Here is a 20,223-nt window from a genome sequence, read left to right as displayed (position 1 = left end):
CCAGCCATTCGCATTAAGCATTCATGAAGTAGAGGATAATGGTCGAGGCTATGAAGATTTCAAATATGTAGAACCACGCCTTCAATGAAGGGCTGCTGAACCTGAATAAAGCGAAAACATAACAGCTCTTGATATCCCTACTGTTTCCCTAAGGTAACCATATTTAGGGAAAACAAATGAAATCGAACTGCTTGCTACGAGCTATACCCATGACCTGGAAGCAGGAATTTCTTGCCATATTTTCTCATTTCTCTAACCCAAAAAATACATCCCATTCAACAAGTTGCGGAAATGAAAGTTACATGAATAAATTAGGCAATTTACAGGTATGATGGCCGGCGATACTGAGAGAAAATAGCAAGAGAATGGCCAAGGCATTGGAAAGGAAGAAAGAAAGAAAGAATCCTACATTACAACGAGCTATATTGTCACCCTTGAAATGCTAGAATGAGCCATTCCAGCAGAATCATCAGGTTCAATATACTAGGTTGCTGCAATTGCTTATAAGCCTCGTACTTTGCGTGTGGAGATGCCAAACCATTGCAACGGATATATGAGTACAGGATGCCTGATTTAGTTTCAATGGAACATTCTTAATAATTTAATCAATATGGTAAACTAATATCAAAATGGGAACACAAAATGTCCACAAAGAAAGGACATGTTACAAATCTCACCCTCTTCAGCAAGGCTTTCTCTTGTCAACCTTCAGGTGAATATTATACCATTTCTTTTTCTTAGACCGATCCCTCGTTGTAGATCTCTTCTCTCTCACCTCATCTTCTTCTTTGGCTTCCTTGAACGAACCTTTGTTCTTGCTCTTACTGGTACTCCGCTTCATTGGAGGAGCACTTGTGTAAGATGCATGTATTTCATTCCTTTGCTTGAGAAGCTCATCAATCTGCAAAACGAGAACACAGCAAGAGCAAGGAAAATCAATATACTGAAACCTCACTTCTGAAACGGAATTTAGGCTTTTTTTTTCTTTTTTATGATAGAATTTAGGCATGACAAAACTCACTGCTTGCATTTCTTGTGCATATCTACTAGTCATCTCAGTAAATTGTGCCAGAACCTGTCAACACAAAGTGAAAATTAACAAAAAGAAATGTGTGTGTAAAAAGTCATACACAATGATTATTTCCAAGTCTAGACCTCTCGGTATTCACTTTCAAACTTTGATATTTCCACTCTTTTTGTTAGAATTTGAGCTTCAACAGCCCTAAGATACTCCTTCTCTTCTCTGTATGGTGCAGCACAAAGAGCCTCTATTGTGTAATTTGCACTTTTAAAAAAATTGTCACCTGGAATAAATAGACCAGAAGAGGAAGGCGGTTGTCAGGTTCAATGCATGTAGTCAAGAAACGTAATAAACGTAACTGGAAACAACTCAACTAACTGACCATAAACAGCAAAGAAATGGGTGCCAGCCTTCAGTTCAGTTATTTCGCATGGCTGAAATCCATCCAGCTTTTTGAAGAAAGCAGCATCAGGATCTTTTGCAGCAGCCATCTGGTGCAAAGAGAAACCAAAAATCAGACAAAAAATTATGGACACGATAGAAGTTGAAGAGTATATTCATCAGCTCACTGAAGTCATCGTCTGATCCAACCGATAAACAGGAAAGCCAAGAAAATACATTCCAGCGGATGTGATCTTTCCCGTCTTGACACTTTCCTCCTACAGGAATAATTGTATATAACTTGAGCATAAGAAACAGACTGTTATATAACATGCAAAGCAGCAAATGGCAACAGCATGAGAAAAGGCTAATTTGTGCCTTAAAAATCCTAAAACATATAACCCACCCATGGGTAGCCAAGTGGTAAGGGCAAACTTGTGTGCATGAGCCCCATGTCACAGGTTCGATTCGCCTTGTGATTAAAGTGCGATTTAAGTGGGAGACCATGGTGGTGGGTTGCTGTGCTCGTCTCCCCGGTGGTTTAGGTTCCATGGGTGAGTCCGTCCTAAGGACTCAGCTGTGAGGTGGTTCCCCCATCATAATAAAAAAGGTCCTTAAAACATATATGATACATTTCGAGGGTTCATTTGTGCAAAGAACCATCGAAGACCACAAAAGATATCATAGTCGCTACCCTATGATGTTTGTGTGGGTATATACAGCAGTGCAGCTGCCGAATACAAGCAATGCAACCCTATCCTTCACCTCTCTCTCTCTCTCTCTCTCTCTCTCTCTCTCACACGCGCGCGCACATGCACGCACACACAGAACATTTTATTAAGGTGCTGACATTCTGTGCTAGGTAAACCTAGCTATTTCAAGAGAAAAGCAACTACAAAATTTAGTTTTTTCAATAGGGTTAGATCATTCAAGGAAAGGAATAAGATCTACAAATGTAAGAGAAGTAAACAATAAATCAGATAGAACTTATGCCCAGACACACAAAAAGACACAAGCACATGATCTTGTAAAATCAAAAGAATGAAATCACATATGAAAACCTTAACACTTCAATTATTTTCATCTGTCAATCACTCTACTATGCTTCAAAGCTCATTAGGAAAAACTCAATCAGAGATTTATAACTGCTCAATGATCCTCTTTTTCATAAGTAAATGTGACCAGGAATGCCAGCAGTCATCAGTTATCATTGGACAAAACTGCTCAATGATCCTTAACCCAAATAAAATGAGAGAACAAAATGCTTGATACCTGCAGCGCTAGGCTTAATCCACCATTCTCTTCCTGATCAAAGTACAATAACTGTGAAAAGCTAATATATTAGTGAAAATAATGATGATGATTCACAAACAAAAAATACTATTATTAAGGTAATTACTCAGCATATATTGTATTACCTAAATGCCGAGTACATTGTACGACTAGCATAATATAGATTTTAGACCAAAAAAATAAACTATAATCCCTCCAAAGTTAATGACAGATTCAAAGTTAACAAATACAGGATTTAGATTAAACTTCAGAGTTTAAATGTCAGAACCCATGAGAAACTGAGTAGAAATAGTATACACTAACACCATAGAAAGTGATTAAGAAAAGGTTTCTGATTTTTTTTCCTTTTCCCAGCTGGCATGGTAAAGAAGAAGCTCCCTGATCATTGTACATTTTCCAGAAACCATGACACAAGTATCACAGAAGCACCAACTCAATTGCATTAGAAATGCAAAAATATCTGCCCTTGTTACAGTCTCAAGTTGAAAAAGGTGAACTTTGTAGTTAGACAATGAAATCAGGCACCATAGTTTTTTTAGAAGTTCAAAAAAAAGGCTACATATTTTAAAACATAATATTTAGTAACAATGACAAAAGCCAGACTGTCTACAGGCTTATTTGTGGAACAACTGACCAGACACAAACTTAGAAGACACAGAACTGCAAAATCATCCCTGGGCTGAATTATTATCCTTTCAGATCACTTTGAAAGGCCTAGGGAGTGGAAAGGAAATGGTTCAAGCTTCAGTAAAGAAAATAGGAATCAACGGTCTAGTTCCAAGGCTGTGACCATAAGTGGTCTATTGGCAAGCAAAAATGAAGATTAAGCAGCTCACCACTCTACTCTTTAGGAAAGCACAAATGTGTGTGTTAGAGAGAGAGAGAGAGAGAGAGGACCTAATTGGCAATCAAAGAGGAAGGCCTCATTTGATTACATAGATGAGATGAAATAAGATAAGAAACCTGTGAATAGTACTAAGATAATTCGTGAATAGTAGTGAAATGATTTGAATTAAGATATTTTATAGGATTTCGGCAAAGTTGAATAAAAATAGTATAAAATTAAAATGTTGTTAGAATATATTTCTTTAATATTATTTTTGTTTTGAGATTTGAAAAAGTTGAATTGTTTTTTATATTTTATTTGGAAGTTTAGAAAAGTTGTAATGATTAAATGAAAAAGTTGAAAATTTAAAAAATTAAAATTGAAAAATGTTTGTGTTTGAATGGTGTTTGGTACGGATGGCAATATATGACACGACTTATAAACCTAACACGAACACAACATAAAATTTGTAGGTTTGGATTTGATATAAATGGATTCAGGTCAAAACGAATTGACCCGTTGAGACACGATTAATAAACAGGTCAACCTGCTTAACCCAAATTCAAACCGCAAAACTCATTTAAATTTTATTTCAAAATTACAATTTTATTATTGTTGGATTGTAATGTTGATATTTTTCAATATGCTTATGTTTTTATTATTGGGATTGTAATTATGGATCTATGCACATTTTTGTTATCATAGAGTTTATAATATTGGTTTTATTATAATTTAAAATTTGAAAATATTGATATTTTTTTGTTAGTATGCAGTCTTATTTTTTTTAAAAATATTGTGGTTACTAATAAATATAAATTTTAACTTTTATGTGAAATTATGTTAATCAAATCAAATGAGTTAGGCATTTTAACTCAACCTATTTACATGTAACGAGTTAAAATGAGTCACATCATGTCGACTTATTTCTAATTAATTACTAAACCAATCAAAACAGGTGACCCAACCTCACCCATTTTCTTTTCTTTTCATTTTTTTTTTATGATGAGTTATCAGAGAATTTTCACTGCCCTAGATAAGGCACTGGTTCTCAACTAATCCCCGAGGTAAAAGACATCTTTGCTAGCAAATTTGTCACCTTCACCGCGGTGCCTTATTCGTAAGGACCAGAGATCAGCCAAGAGCAACCCACCTGTAGGTTCTCCTTTCGATGCCTTCCTCGCCCATATTGGGGTCTATAGAGAGCCTTTTAACCTCCTGCTCAAGAGGGGACACCACCCATTATTTAAATGAGTTGGATTAGGATTTGAAGGTTTGGCTCATTTACCTTAACTGGTTAGATTTGGGTTGATTCATATAGTCGAATGTCTATCACTTAACACGACAATAACAAGACCCGCAAACACGAATTGCCACCCCTAGTGTTTGGATGTTGAGATGAGATGAAATGAGATAGATTGAAACCATCTATAAAACCAAATAGGTCCGAGAAAAACACCTATAGGATTATGCCTCCAAAATACCATAACAGGTCAACCAAGAAGCATTAGTTAATATGCAAGTTAAACTGATTGATAATAAAACTTTGACATAAATGTATATAAATACAATAATAATTAGAATTTGAGGCGCTTCAATCATGCAAGCCTTTTGTTCTAAAAGTAAACATAGAAAACTATTAGGGTTGGTTTGGATAGTGAATTAAGATCAAGAGAGTTGAAATTGTTTGTGAATAGTAGTGAAATGATTTGAGTTAAAATGTTTCATGGGATTTTGAAAAATGAGAGAAAAAGTTGAATAAAAATATTATAAAGTCAAAATATTGTTAGAATATAATTTTTTAATATTATTTTGGTTTTGAAATTTGAAAAAATTAAATTATTTTTTGCGTTTTATTTGAAAGTTTAGGAAAGTTATAATAATTAGATAATGATTAAATGAAAAAGTTGAAATTTTAAAATTAAAAAGTATTTGTGTTTGTAGCATTTGGATATTGAGATGAGATGGAAAGATCTCTCTATCCAAACCAGACCTTATTGTCTTTTGTTTCCTATGTAATTTTAACCATGAAGAAGTTGCCTCAATCGCTTAAAAGTTATTCCAAAAATGTTAAAAACAAGCCAACCTCCATAAGACTATAAAAAACACAAACCAATAATAAACAAGCCAAAGTTATTCTAAAAAATAATAATAATAAACAAGCCAACCTTCATAAGACTGGAAATAGAGATTATTCCAAATCTCTATGAATGATTTATGGTCTAATAGCAACAGTGTGTTGGTGGCCGTTAACCAGTGACACAAAGGCCTAGTTTCACCTTTTGGCTGGCAACTACATTCTTAAAGACTTTGACTTGAGTGGGATCGCTTTGCATATAGCAAGTATATTAGGCTTTCGATGGAAGATGGTGAAGATATTTCTCTCTCCTAAAGTTTTTCTCTCTATACACATGTAAGATGGATGTAATATTCCGATGATGTACATCGGAACTAATATTTTGTTAGCCATTTTCTAAGTTCTCAGTGGTTATTTGATAAGGATGGGGTCTTAAAAACACTTAATAATAGAAACAAAGGTGTTCTTATTATCCTTGGAGGGGGGAGTTACTTTTGTATCACCAAGAGAAGTAGGAAGGCCATCAAGAAGATGGTTTTCAGCCATACCAATGCTCGTTGGTTAGCAAACACAATGGAAGAGTGGTCACTATTGAAGGGAAGGAAAGATTTTTTTCAATTCATTGCATTGGGACTACAACACTGGTTGCTCATCGGCGGGACAATGCTTTTGATGTCACTTGGAAATCACTAATTATAGTGATAGAGGACGTCGAGGTTTGATAGTGATATCGAAAGGGAGGGAAGGTAGGAAAAGCATGTCTAAGGAGATAAAGCATGCTTTTATCCATACTACCGACTAATAAGGTCCCTGTGGTGACTCAGGGAGATGGGAAGGGGAAGGAGATAGGCAAGAAGACCAAAATGTAAACAGAGGTTGCAATGGGTAGTGGTGAAGAAAGAAGAGCGCAGTACACAGTGGTACGAGTCAAGCCCAAAGGACTTCACAATTCGAATTGGGATCTTCATCCACTTCCGGGGCCCGTGACGACACCTGTGCCGGAAACCTAGTGTCAAGACTGACTGAAAAAGAAAGATAGACGGCACGGCACAATGATTTACTAGGAGGGTCGATGCCCTGTGGGATGACACAAATCAATGCTTTGATGAACTCTGGGCTGCCTCTCGTCACCACGGTTGCAAGATTGATGTCGTCAACGTTGGACACAGATTATGCCTCAGTGTTTGGTGGATGTGAGGGTCGCAATATTATCGGGAGGTCAGAAACAAGGGGGGATATCACTTAAAGGGTCGCTAGAGAGTTCTGTGCAGGAGATCGTCCACAACATAGTACAGATGTCCATTCTAGCACTGGAAAAATACCTAGTAACGGTGACTACCTGTTCTGCCATTTCGGAAAGTGAGGCATCAATGGGTGATAACGTGAATGAGGGGGGAGGTAGAAGGGGAAGGAACAATGGCTTTATCTAGGTCCAACATGGGCGAGGCGCTACAACAAAATGAGGAAGGCAGATTCCAACTTGGTTCCACACTCACCTCAGGGAAGATTCCTCACCATTTTGATAATATGGATGGTAAGGAAGTTGGGAATGATCCTCTCCTTATTTGTATTGTTCCTCCTTGTTTATCCTTTTTATATGTCGTCGTTTATCCTTAGATTGGGTCATACAAAAAGTGGAGGAAATTCAAAGTTGTGTAGGGATCTCCTGTGAGGGTTTTGAAGAACAATTCAAGGCACTCCTAACAGCAATTGAGGTAGGCACTACCACCATGGTATGGGGTCAAAACAAAACAGAGAGTTGAGGAGGCTATCTTGGTTTGTTAATTATGAAAATAATGAGGGGAGTGCAAGCCGAGGAAGGAACAAAGGGAGGGCTGTAGTTATTGATAAATAAAGCCCAAACTTATTATTTGGAATGTTAGGAGGTTGAACAAGATAGATAAATGCCTCCGAATAAAAAATATGTTAAGACAATAGAAGGTGGACATCATTTGTTTGATGCAGACTAAATTGAATCTTATCACAAGAAGTATTATCCAAAGTATTTGGGGCCATCAGTATGCAGGCTGATCATATCTAGCTTCGAGTGTGGTGTTAGGCGGAGTCTTGGTAATGTGGGGTAAAAGAGTGGTGGAGAATCTCAACGAGTTTGTAAGGGAATACTCGGTGGGGTGTTCATTTAAAAATTCTGAAGATGTTTTTTTCTATGGGCGTTTGGGGTTTATAGCCCTAATTTGGATAGCGAGAGGCGGTTATTATGGGAAGAGCTCGCAGGATTGTGTACTTGGTGGGATGTCCTGTGGTATATTGGCAAGGATTTCAATGTGATAAGGTTCCTGAGTGAGAGATTAGGAGAGAGACGACAAAACCATGCAATGGTTGAATTCTCTCATTTCATATTCGAGATTGATCTTATGGACATCCCTCTTATTGGGGGTAGAGATCTACATGGTCTAATAATTATGTATGGTCTGGATTGGACAAATTTGTTATATTCCCATCTTGGGATATGTAGTTTCCTGATGAAGCTGTCCTCATAGAGGGAGTTTTGGGTGGAGTATTAGTCTTATGGGAAACAAGGGGTTGGGAAGGTGTGTTTTATTCTCATTTGTTCTTGGTGTACTTGTTAGCGTGATATGCTCTGTATTTCCTTATTTAGATTTAGACACTTGTATATATTTATTTACGTAGAATCTGTACAGAAGGCTAGTTTCCATACATAGACAGATTTCATTTACTGTAATCTAGGCTTAATTCTAGCCGTGTATATTGCACTTTGGTGCCTTTATAATGATAAGAAATCCTCACAATGAGGTATTCAAGCCATTTTGACATGGTATCAAGAGCAGGTTACTAGTCTTACATTTTTTTTTCCTTCGGGCAATTTTTTTTGGTGTTCTCGGCAGCATCTGTGCTGTCTTTTGGTGCTGGACTGGTGGTTCGGTCCTCTCTGGGTGGTTTTTGGCTGTGGGTTTCGTGTGTTCTGGTGTTTCGGTCCTCTCTGTGTGATTTTCGGTGCAGTCTGGTTGTGGGTTACGGGTTTTCCTGTGGCTTTCAGCAGTCTTTTGCGTGGCTCTGGTTCCAGACTTCTAATCGGCACTTTCTGTTGCCCTTTACGTTGCTGGTTTGTGTTTTTCTGCTGCCTCTTTCCATTTCGGCTTCGTGGGTTGGGTATCGGCAGCAGCACTTGTCATTTTTTTGGTCTCGGCAGCAGTTGTTTCTGGAGCTTTCGGCAGTCTCTTTATTCCCTTTAGATTGTCGGCAGTTTTTGGTTGGTCAGGTATTATTTTTTTAATTCGGCGTTGCTTATTTTTTTTACGGGCCTCATGTCTTCCGAGTCTTTTACCGTAAAATTTACGGGTAAAAATTATTCTGCATGGGAATTTCAATTCCGTTTATTTGTTATGGGAAAGGAGTTATGGGATCATATTGATGGGAGTAATCCGGCTCCTACTGAGCTTCCTAAATTAGCTCAGTGGCAGATCAAAGATGCTAGGGTGATGACATGGATTTTAGCATCGGTTGATCCTCTCATTGTTCTCAATTTGAGGCCTTATAAAACTGCTAAATCTATGTGGGAATATTTGAAAAAGGTGTATAATCAGGACCATATGGCTCGACGGTCTCAGTTAGAGTATGAAATTGCCAGTTACACTCAGGGCAATCTCTCCATTCAGGATTATTTTTCTGGATTTAATAATCTTTGGGGAGAATTTACTGACATAATTTATGCCACGGTACCAGAAGAGTCTCTCTCTGTTGTGCAGGAAATTCATGAGCAAAGCAAGCGCGATCAATTTTTAATGAAGTTACGTCCTGAATTTGAGGTCACTCGCTCTAATTTGATGAATCGTGCTCCTGTGCCGTCTTTGGATATTTGTTTTGGGGAATTACTTCGTGAGGAGCAGCGACTTGCCACCCAGGCTACTTATCAGCACGACACAATGATACCCACTGCTGTTGCTTATGCTGCTCACGGAAAAGGCAAGGGACGAGACATGCGGACTGTTCAATGTTTCAGTTGCAAAGAATACGGACATATTGCTAATAATTGTGCACGAAAATCTTGCAACTACTATAAGAAGCCTGGACATATTATCAAAGATTGTCCTACACGTCCCCAAAATCGCCAGGCTCATGCTTATCAGGCTACGGTGGGTTCCGCTTCTTCTACTCCTATTAATGACTCATCTACCCTTACTACTGAGAAGGTTCAGCAAATGATTCTTTCAGCTTTTTCAGCCTTAGGGCTGCAAGGTAACGGTTCCCTTTCTCCCTCATGGCTTGTTGATTCGGGTGCATCTAATCACATGACTAGTTCTTCTGATACACTTAGCAATATTCGACCTTATACTGGATCGACACACATTCAGATTGCTAACGGTAGTCAGTTACCTATTCATGCTATTGGGGATATGGATTCCACTGTTCGAGATGTTTTTGTATCTCCTCAGCTTTCTACTAGTCTTATTTCAGTGGGTCAACTAGTTGATAACAACTGTGATGTTCGTTTTTCTCGTGATGGTTGTCTTGTGCAGGATCAGGTGTCGGGCAAGATACTCGCGAGGGGGCCTAAAGTTGGACGTTTATTTCCTTTACATTTTTCCATTCCTGATGTCATTTCATTTGCTTGTAACACTGTGAACAATAAGTGTGAAGTATGGCATAAACGGTTAGGTCATCCTAATTCCGTTATTTTATCTCATATCATAAACTCTGGTTTGTTGGGCAATAAAGATCAATTTTCTTCTCTCTCTTTTGATTGTTCCACTTGTAAATTAGGCAAAAGTAAGTCTCTTGCTTTTCCTTCTCATAGTACTCCTGCTGAACGTTGTTTTGATTTGATTCATAGTGATGTGTGGGGCATTTCTCCCGTTATCTCTCATGCAAATTATAAATACTTTGTTACGTTCATTGATGATTATACAAAGTATACTTGGATTTATTTTCTTCGCTCAAAATCTGAGGTCTTCTCTGTCTTTCAACAATTTACTGCTTATGTTGAAACTCAGTTTTCTTCTGGCATTAAAATTTTGCGGTCTGATTCGGGTGGTGAGTACATGTCTCGTGAGTTTCATGATTTTCTTAATCAAAAAGGCATTGTTTCTCAACGTTCTTGTCCGTATACACCTCAACAAAATGGTGTTGCTGAACGGAAAAATAGACATTTGTTGGATGTCGTTCGTACGTTACTACTCCAATCCTCTGTTCCCCCTCAATTCTGGGTCGAAGCCTTATCTACGGCAGTTTATTTAATTAATAGATTACCATCCAGTGTTTTGAATTTTGAAAGTCCTTATTTTCGTTTGTATCATCGACATCCTACCTATCTTGATATGCATACTTTTGGTTGTGTCTGCTTTGTTCATTTGCCTTCTCATGAACGACATAAGTTATCTGCTCAATCTGTTCGATGCGCTTTTATGGGTTATAGTGCTTCTCACAAAGGCTATGTTTGCTTTGATTCATGCTCTAACCGATTTCGTATTTCTCGTCATGTTGTGTTCTTTGAGAATCAGTCCTTCTTTCCTTCTTCTGTTGAGTCTTTACCTGAGATACATGCTTTGCCTAATTTTGATGATCCGGTTTCTGTTCCTGATCGTTTCCAATCTGGACTTGTATATGAAAGACGACGTCCTCCTTTGCCCCTTCCTGAGCCTGGTCCGCCATCTGAGCCTGTTCAGCATGCATCCTCTACGGGTGATCTGCCTCCTACCATAGTTCCTCGCCGTTCGACCAGAGTATCTCGCCCACCCGACCGGTATGGTTTCTCTCATACCTCTCTTCATGCTACCTTGTCCTCCATTCCCATCCCGTCAGGTTACTCTGAGGCAGCTAAACATGATTGTTGGCGGGCGGCGATGGCTGAGGAACTCCAGGCTCTTCAGGCTAATCATACATGGGATGTTGTTCCTTGTCCTGCTCAGGTGAAAGCCATTGGTTGTAAATGGGTTTATTCCATCAAGCTGCATTCTGATGGGACTCTGGATCGGTATAAGGCCCGGTTGGTTGCACTTGGTAATCAGCAAGAATATGGGGTGGACTATGAGGAGACTTTTGCTCCGGTTGCCAAGATGACTACAGTTCGGACCATTCTCTCGGTTGCTGCCTCTCAAGGCTGGCCTCTTCATCAGATGGATGTCAAAAATGCTTTTCTTCATGGTGATCTCAAAGAAGAAATCTACATGACCCTTCCTGCTGGTTTGTCCTCCTCTTCCTCCTCGGATGTCTGTAAATTGAAAAGATCGTTGTATGGGCTGAAGCAGGCTCCCCGAGCGTGGTTTGACAAATTTCGCTCCACTTTGCTTCAGTTTTCTTTTAAGCAGAGTGCCTATGATTCTTCTTTATTTTTCTGCAAGACATCTCTTGGCATTGTTCTTCTTCTGGTTTATGTTGATGATATTGTTATTACTGGGACAGACTCTGCTCTGATCACCCGATTGCAGCATCATCTCCAAGCATCCTTTCATATGAAGGATCTTGGTCCTCTTACTTACTTCTTGGGATTGGAAGTCCATATTGATTCTTCTGGCATTTTTTTGAATCAGCATAAATACACTCAGGATCTGATTACTTTGGCTGGTCTTCAGGATACTTCTTCTGTGGATACTCCTCTGGAAGTAAACACGAAGTATCGTCGGGAAGAGGGTGATCTACTCTCTGACCCCACCCTATATCGACAGTTAGTGGGGAGTCTGAATTATTTGACTATTACTCGCCCTGATATTTCCTTTGCTGTTCAGCAAGTGAGTCAGTTCATGCAGGCTCCACGCCATCTCCACTTGGCTGCTGTTCGTCGTATTATTCGATATCTTCGAGGTTCCCCTAGTCGTGGCCTGTTCTTTCCTACTGGCACTCCTCTTCGTCTTGTGGCTTACAGTGATGCTGATTGGGCAGGTTGTCCTGATACGCGCCGATCTGTTACAGGTTGGTGCATGTTTCTTGGTGACTCCTTACTCTCTTGGAAGAGTAAGAAACAGGATCGTGTCTCCAAATCTTCTACCGAGTCTGAATACCGTGCAATGTCCGCTGCTTGTTCTGAGATTCTCTGGCTTCGGGGTCTTCTTGCTGAAATTGGTTGTGTTCAGTCCTCTCCTACCCCTCTCCATGCTGACAACACCAGTGCCATTCAGATTGCTGCCAATCCTGTGTTTCATGAACGTACCAAACATATTGAGGTGGATTGTCATTTCATTCGGGAAATCTTGGACTATCGTATAATTACACTTCCTCATGTTTCTACTAATCTCCAGATCGCCGATGTGTTTACAAAGGCTATGACACGACAGCGTCATCAGTTTCTTGTCAGCAAATTGATGCTTCTTGACCGCCCAGCATCAATTTGAGGGGGGATGTTAGCGTGATATGCTCTGTATTTCCTTATTTAGATTTAGACACTTGTATATATTTATTTACGTAGAATCTGTACAGAAGGCTAGTTTCCATACATAGACAGATTTCATTTACTGTAATCTAGGCTTAATTCTAGCCGTGTATATTGCACTTTGGTGCCTTTATAATGATAAGAAATCCTCACAATGAGGTATTCAAGCCATTTTGACAGTACTTTGGATAGATATCTAATTTTCAGGCTTATTGGTCATTAGGGGCTCTCTAGTATGGGCTAGGTGTTTATTGTATACGGCATGTGTACTTGGTTCCTCCTATTGATATTAATATACAAAAAAACAAAAAAAAAAAAAATAATCAGATGTATGCCAGAATAGACTACCACAGATATATTCAGATCACATTCCTATACTATTGGATTGTGGAGGCATCCAAGGGGGACAAAGGCACTTTAAATTCGAGAACATGTGACTAAAAACTTATGGGTTTGTGTAATTGATTAGACAATGGCGGAGCGCATACCAATTACAGGGCACTTCCTGTATCATATTGGCCAGTAAATTGAAAGCTTTAAAGAAGGATTTGAAGTCATGATACAAACAGGTATTTGGCAATGTAGATCTACAAAAGAAGACCTTACTACAAGAGTTACAAAGATTGGAAGGTGTAGAAGTAGAGAGCACCCGCAAAAGCCAAGTCATTTCAAATTTAGAAAGGGTGATCCTAATAGAGATCTCTAGGGGGCAAAAGTCAAGCATTGTGGCTTAGGGAGGGGGATAAATTCACAAAAAAAAATATATATCAAGTTGCCAACTCACATAGGAGGAATAATGTCATCAAGACTGTGATCATAGATGGTTGTGTTTCTTTAGACCAATCAGTGATCAAGGATCATTTTGCTGGACATTTTGAAGAGCTGCTTTTGGAACCTTTTGATTGGAGGCCTAGATTAGATGGTCTATCTTTTGAGGCCATTGATCAGAAAAGTATGGTTTAGCTAGAGAGACCCTTTGAAGAGGAAGAGATACAACAAGTAGTTAGGAAAATGAATAGAGACAAAGCTCTGGGCCCTGATGGGTTTTACTATGGCATCTTTTCAGACTTGTTGGGAGGTGATAAAAGAGGATGTCGTGGGTTTTTCATGAATTTTGCACTTCTGAGAAATTTGAGAAGAGTTTAAATGCTATATTTATTGCACTTGTCCCTAAAAAGGCTGGTACAATAGATGTACAAGATTTCTATCCTATTAGTCTTGTGGGCAGTATGTACAAGATAATTTCAAAATTTCTTGCTAATAGGATGAGCACAGTCATGGATAGAATAATCTCTAAGTCTCAAAATGCATTTGTTAGAGGTAGACAAATATTAGACTCGATCCTTATTGCTAACAAATATTTGGACAATAGGATTAGGTCAAGAGTCTCGAGTATTTTATGTAAAATAGACATGGAGAAAGCTTATGATCACGTTAATTGGGAATTTCTTTTTTATTTGTTGAGTAGATGTGGTTTAGGGGAGAAGGGGGTATGAATGAGGCATTGTGTGTCAACGGTTCGCTTCTCGATCTTGATGAATGGTAATCCTGTAGGTTTCTTTAACAATTCGCGAGGATTGCAACCAGGTGATCCATTATCACCCCTCTTATTTATTATTGTCATGGAGACCGTAAGAAGATGTTGTCAGCTTCAATTAAGGAAGGTTTTTTCTCAGGTTATTTAGTGGAACCATGGCTCTACTATTGTTTCGCATCTTTTGTTTGCAGATGACACTGTTATTTTGTGAGGCATATCAAGGTCATATTCAATCTTTAAAAGCTATCTTGCTTTGTTTTGAGGCAGTCTTAGGTTTAAAAATAAATCTCTCTAAAACAGAGCTAGTTGTTGTGGGTAACGTGCACAATGTCAAGGGGCTGGCCAACATAGAGTTGTATGGCCTCTTCACTGCCTATGAAGTATCTTGGCCTTCCGCTAGGAGCATCATTCAAAGTCAAGACTATTTGGGATGACGTGCTAGAAAAGATAGAGCGTAGGCTGGCTGGGTGGAAAAGATTGTATTTATCTAAAAATGATCAAATTACATTAATAAAGAGTACCCTCTCAAACCATCCCACATATTTATTGTCATTATTTCCTCTCCCAACTAGTATTGCCCTTCGGATTGAGAAGCTCCAACGAGATTTTCTATGGAGTAGACTTGGCGACAAGTTTAAGTTTCACTTGGGTGGGTGGGACAATGTGTGCTCTCCAATGAAGGGTGGGTTGGGGGTTCTCAATTTGAGAGCCTTCAATAAGGCTCTTCTTGGGAAATGGTTTGGGAGATATAATTATGAGAGAGAAGCATTATAGAAGGTGGTGATTGATCCTAAGTATGGGAGGGAGTATAAGGAGGGGTTGGTGCTCTAATGAAATTAGGGGGGCATAAAGAGTTAGGTTATGTAAGCATATCCAGAAAGGTTGGTGTTCTTTCTCTAGCAATACTAGGCTGTGTATGGGGGATGGCAATAGAATCAATTTTTGGCATGATGTTTGTTATGGCGGGTCTTAATTACAATTTTGCCATTTTTTGTTAGCTATTTAAACTCGGCTTGTGGATTTTAGAACATGATCTTTGATTTAGGATTATAAACCTTAATTCTCAGAGTTTCTCTCTATTTGTGAGTTTTCTCAATCTCAATCTCTAGCTTTCGTTGTCTAACTAGCCGTCAGAATAATCTTCTATTTTGATCCTGCACCAATGTCCTTGTTAAGTTCTTTAACTTGCTATACACCATTAGACCTGTTGATACAGTGGTGCATAAGTTGGTGTGGCGGCCTTCTAGCAAAGGAAAATTTTTTGTACGCTTTCTATGAGGCTTTCACTACTCTAGCTAGTAATCACTTTCCTTGGAAGAGCATTTGGCCGAGTAAAGCACCTCCTAATGCTGCTTTTTTTTGTGTGGCAACATCTTTAGGGAAGATTATGACCAATGAAAATCTAAGGAATATGGGCTCATCCTCATTGACTAGTGTTGTATGTGCAGAAATAGCGGATCATTTACTTCTACATTGTGAGTTTTCAAGGGCCATATGGAATTACTTTTTCAGCAAAGTGAAATTAGCATGGGTTATGCCAAGGAGGATGATTGATCTACTAGCTAGTTAGCAAGAGATCACAGGGACACCACAAATCACAGTTGTGTGAAAGATGGCTCCCATTTTTCTACTTGGTGCATCTGGAGTGAAAGAAATGATAGAAGTTTCAAGGATTGTGAGTGCTCCTTGGAATGAGGTTTTTCTGGAAGACTTTATTTATGTACATCATTGCTATAGACTTCAATGGTCTCAACTTCCATGATTTCCTTATAACCTTTTCTAGTTCCTAAATAGATGTAATTACATGTATACTTCCTGTGTACTTGGGCTATGTCTATCTCTATATCAATAAAATATCTTCTTACTTATAAAAAATAATAATAAAATTGAAAGAGCATGCAGTTTTTATTGCATGTGAGTTAGAGGGGTTATTAACCTTGAATTTGCTTTTGTCTGATGATTGCACTCGACATACAAATCCAGCTCGAGCTTCCTCTTCTGTTATTGTAACAGCATAGAAGTGAGCAGACTGCTTCTCAACCTATTATTAAAAAAATATTAAAAAGCAAAAAAGTCAAATCAGCAATACTATACAACTGGTACGGGCGGGTTATTGAAAGAGAAAGACAACTGGAGTAAGAATAGCTCACCTTCTTAGATATAGGTTGCCCCAATGGAAGTGGGCGAAGGGTGATCACACCATTAAGTGCCTCCTCCAAGACTGTAGCTGATACAGTGGTCTTGATCGGCACACCAAGTTTACTGTTATGTAGAAAATCGTGAAAATAATACTTAGAGCATAGAGCTCATGAAAATCAAAGAGAAAATTTTCACCATTAAAAACAAGAAAAGGAAATAGTTAGTTAGATACCTAAAAAGTGCAGCAAACATGGTGTTCACGGCTCCCAAACTTGAAAGATCTAGCTCCAATTCTTGACTTCCCGAATCAACAGCCTAGGCAAAAAACAACATTCCATGTTCCACACCAGCTTTCAATAGTGAGCTAAGCATAAAACAAATTATTGCAATCTTAATGAACCGTAACTAACCCAGTAGGGACACAGTTGCTCTTCTTGACTTCCAAAGAGTTAGCAATGTCAAAAAATGGCATTAATATCTCACCTCAAAGCCAGCTGCATCATACTGGCGTCGTTTGTCTGGATCAGACAAGATATTATAGGAAAAGGTCACCTCCTTAAACATATCAGCTGCTTCAGGATCATTTGCATTCTTATCAGGATGGTACCTGAAGATATCATGTGCAATGCTTTAGGATCATTTGCATTATAGCACAATTAGCCCATTTGCCACATTTGTTTGGAGCAGTGGAAGAATATTGCAAAAATATTGGCAACACAAAATGTAGAAAACATGAACTATAACTAAATACAACAGGTTAAAAATGACCATAATCCACCAGAGAATAAAACTTCGACTGAAAACCCATTAACTTCAAAAGGCAAACGTCAGGGAGCTATTTACTGTTACAATGAACCAATGACACTTCAAAATGTCTTAAGCGCTCTACATCTGGCAAATAAAGTAAATATTCCTAGATGGGAATGTGTTTCTGGTCAGATTTCTCTAACTTGACAAAATATAGAAATAAAATACCCAGATAAACCACTGCTGGATAGAAATCAGGGGTTTAAGGGGGAACACAGTTGTCATGACTGGGATATTTTCCTTAATTTGCTTTTTACTATCATATTTAGCATTGATGGAAATACAGATGCTCTGCAATGAGATCATTTGGAGGTTCAATAGATCTAACACCTAGTGATAAGCGTTCACATGACATAAATTCAAACCCCCATAACATATAGGTTCACATGTACGCCAGCACTTCTATTGACTTTTGATTCACACAATCTGGAGTAGCATCACTTTTGGTGACTATTGATTCACACAGTTTTTTTTTTTATCGGTAACCACTGATTCACACTGTTTGGAGTAGGATTGGTGCTTTAAGTAGGCATTCACCTCTTTTTTGGGACACAACAGGCTTAGTTTGAGGTGTTCTGCTCCACACAATATTCACTTAGATGTTTACAATGGGGTTTGCTAACTCTTTACTTCCACGTCCTGTTTAAACAATTGCCACCATCATGAATTGCTGAGACATCTTCAGTTGGAAGGATGAACTGTTTTCTCTCCTCCGATCTCTCTCTCACACATGAAACCCCCCATTGAAGCTCCCTTCTTCTTCATAGATCACCAGAGAAAGGGAGAAACTCCCCTCCCTCTCATAAAACTAGACCAACCTTTTCCTCTTCCCCCACCTCCTTTGGCTTGTTTCTCCACTCTTTATGTTCATTTTTCTCTAGTTTTCTCTTTTCTCTCTCGAGACATTAGAGGCTAGATCTAGGGCACTTGGTCCATCTTCTCACTGCTTATCAACCACCAATGGAAGCACCACGTCACCTTCGACCCCCACCAAGCACTGAACATTCCATGCCATTAGTGTGTAGCCGCTACACACCACCCACTTGGCCCCATTTTTAGCCTTTTTTACATCACTCTCTCGTTGCTGACCACCAGTTGGTTCTCTAGCCTTGTTTTTCTACTTTATTTGTCAGCCAGGATTTTTTCTTGACTTCTTTTTCCATAGACTTAGAAACTCATATTTGCACTTATCCACCACCCACATGCCCCACTGGAGGTATCATCTTTTCCAGTTCTACCGCCCCAATAACCAGCTCCAGCTTTTGGCCAGAGCAAGGATACCACACATCGCATCCAATACACATGGCCACCATGCTCTGCTGCCGCGGACCACCTGCCATCTCCTTTTGCCAGGATCTTCATGCTTCTCTTTATGCTACTTTTACCAGGATCTAACTTAGTATGCTCTCCAATGATGTGGGATGTAACGTTCGGATTAGCAAAACTGCCATATCCAGGATTAGCAATAAACTCGGAAATCACTGTGTTAAAGCATGATGTTCTTCGGCTTCTTTGCTTCTACAGTAAAGATGAGCTAAATCGAGCAAAATTCTTACATTATACACTTATAATTCAGATATGTATGACATTCAAATACGACATTAGGCAATAAAAACTCCAGTTTTCGATTAAATACCATCTAAAATGTACGGCAATCATAAACCTTTCATATGTCCACACCAAAAATCTAAAGAATTAAAAGACTCACTCTGAACCGCAAAATCTCCAACACTAACTTATTCAACTTCAAGGAGGACAAATTTGAGCAATAATAACACATGATTCAAACTTTACACCCCCCCCCCCCCCCAAAAAAAGAAAAAAAGAAAGAAAAAACTTAGAAATAATGACTATATGTAGATGAAAATAATTTGAAATATACAGTTGTAACATACTTAAGAGCCATCCTTCTGTAGGCGCTTTTGATTTCTTGATCTGTGGAGTTCCGCGAGACGCTGAGAACCTCGTAGGGGTCCCGCCGGAGCAGCTTGGCAGCAGCATGCTTCTCGGATTTCGATCTGTGGGTCGGCATTCTCCAAAGTAATCGGTTATTCTTCGTTAAAACCCTAGAAATACCACTGAACCCCCCCTCCTCACTCCAAAAGAAAAAAATAACAGAAAAGCTCAGGAACTTGGAAGCACAACTTTTTCTGAATTGTCTCTCATTCTCCACGAACTATCTCAAAGATCATCATGGGTGGCTTTCGAAGCTGGGACACCCCAAGCGATGAGAGAGAGAGAGCACTCCACTCCAAGCTGGAAGCTCGGAAAAGGAGAGAGAGAGAGAGAGAGAACAAGACGATAAATTGGAGGGGAAATTACAAATCAGTAGGTGTTTTATTATTTTTTATATTGCACTTTTAAAAAATTTTGAAAATGAATTTTGCTTTCGGGTAAAGTACGCAGGGCGGGTGCGTAACACACACGAGGACTGCTGATGCGGTTGCCACGTGGGCAGTCCCGAGTGCGCGTGGTAGATCAGTGGCTTGAGAGCCTGATGTTGGGAGGGGTGCGTAGGACGCATAAAGGCGTACGGAAGAGTGTGTCGGACGAAATTGAACTTGAAGTCTGAAGAGGCTATTTGGTTCAAAAAAATAAAAAAACAAATAAATGGTTGGGGGGTGGGGGGGAAAGAGTGGGAAACTACTTGTTGTGGTTTGGGATTTGAGTGATTTTTAGGCATAATCAATGCCAAAAAGGGTAGACTATTGAAATCGCAATCAGTGGTTGGGCCAAAGAGAAACTTGACCTCAACCATTAATGACATCATTCATGTTGACACTGTTATTACTCTTTTCGG

The 20,223-nt window shown here is 39.0% G+C and overlaps 2 protein-coding genes across 3 annotated transcripts; one reads left to right on the top strand and one right to left on the bottom strand.

Annotated features, from left to right (window-relative positions):
• Positions 1–215: 215 nt before the first annotated feature.
• On the bottom strand, positions 216–19,751 carry LOC122309759 (chaperone protein dnaJ 16-like). 2 transcript variants are annotated; one of them, XM_043123398.1, is made up of 12 exons: positions 19,319–19,750; positions 17,100–17,223; positions 16,849–16,931; positions 16,628–16,739; positions 16,414–16,518; positions 2,675–2,725; positions 1,591–1,680; positions 1,404–1,512; positions 1,156–1,304; positions 1,022–1,075; positions 678–901; positions 216–568 (listed from the first exon to the last, which is right to left on the bottom strand). In XM_043123398.1, the coding sequence occupies exons 1-11, from the start codon at positions 19,453–19,455 to the stop codon at positions 683–685; spliced, it is 1,233 nt and encodes a 410-aa protein (XP_042979332.1). In that variant the 5' UTR covers positions 19,456–19,750; the 3' UTR covers positions 216–568; positions 678–682. The 2 variants fall into 2 exon arrangements, with proteins under 2 accessions (XP_042979332.1, XP_042979333.1); XM_043123399.1 differs by lacking the exon at positions 2,675–2,725 and having other exon boundaries at positions 19,319–19,751.
• On the top strand, positions 8,180–10,315 carry LOC122309760. Its single transcript, XM_043123400.1, has 2 exons — positions 8,180–9,813; positions 10,095–10,315. The coding sequence occupies exons 1-2, from the start codon at positions 8,883–8,885 to the stop codon at positions 10,130–10,132; spliced, it is 969 nt and encodes a 322-aa protein (XP_042979334.1). The 5' UTR covers positions 8,180–8,882; the 3' UTR covers positions 10,133–10,315.
• Positions 19,752–20,223: the final 472 nt, after the last annotated feature.

Source organism: Carya illinoinensis, chromosome 5 (assembly GCF_018687715.1).
Source record: "Carya illinoinensis cultivar Pawnee chromosome 5, C.illinoinensisPawnee_v1, whole genome shotgun sequence".
NCBI lineage: Eukaryota > Viridiplantae > Streptophyta > Magnoliopsida > Fagales > Juglandaceae > Carya > Carya illinoinensis.
The sequence above is the reverse complement of the archived record's forward strand: the minus strand, read 5'-3'. Positions and strand labels throughout refer to the sequence as shown.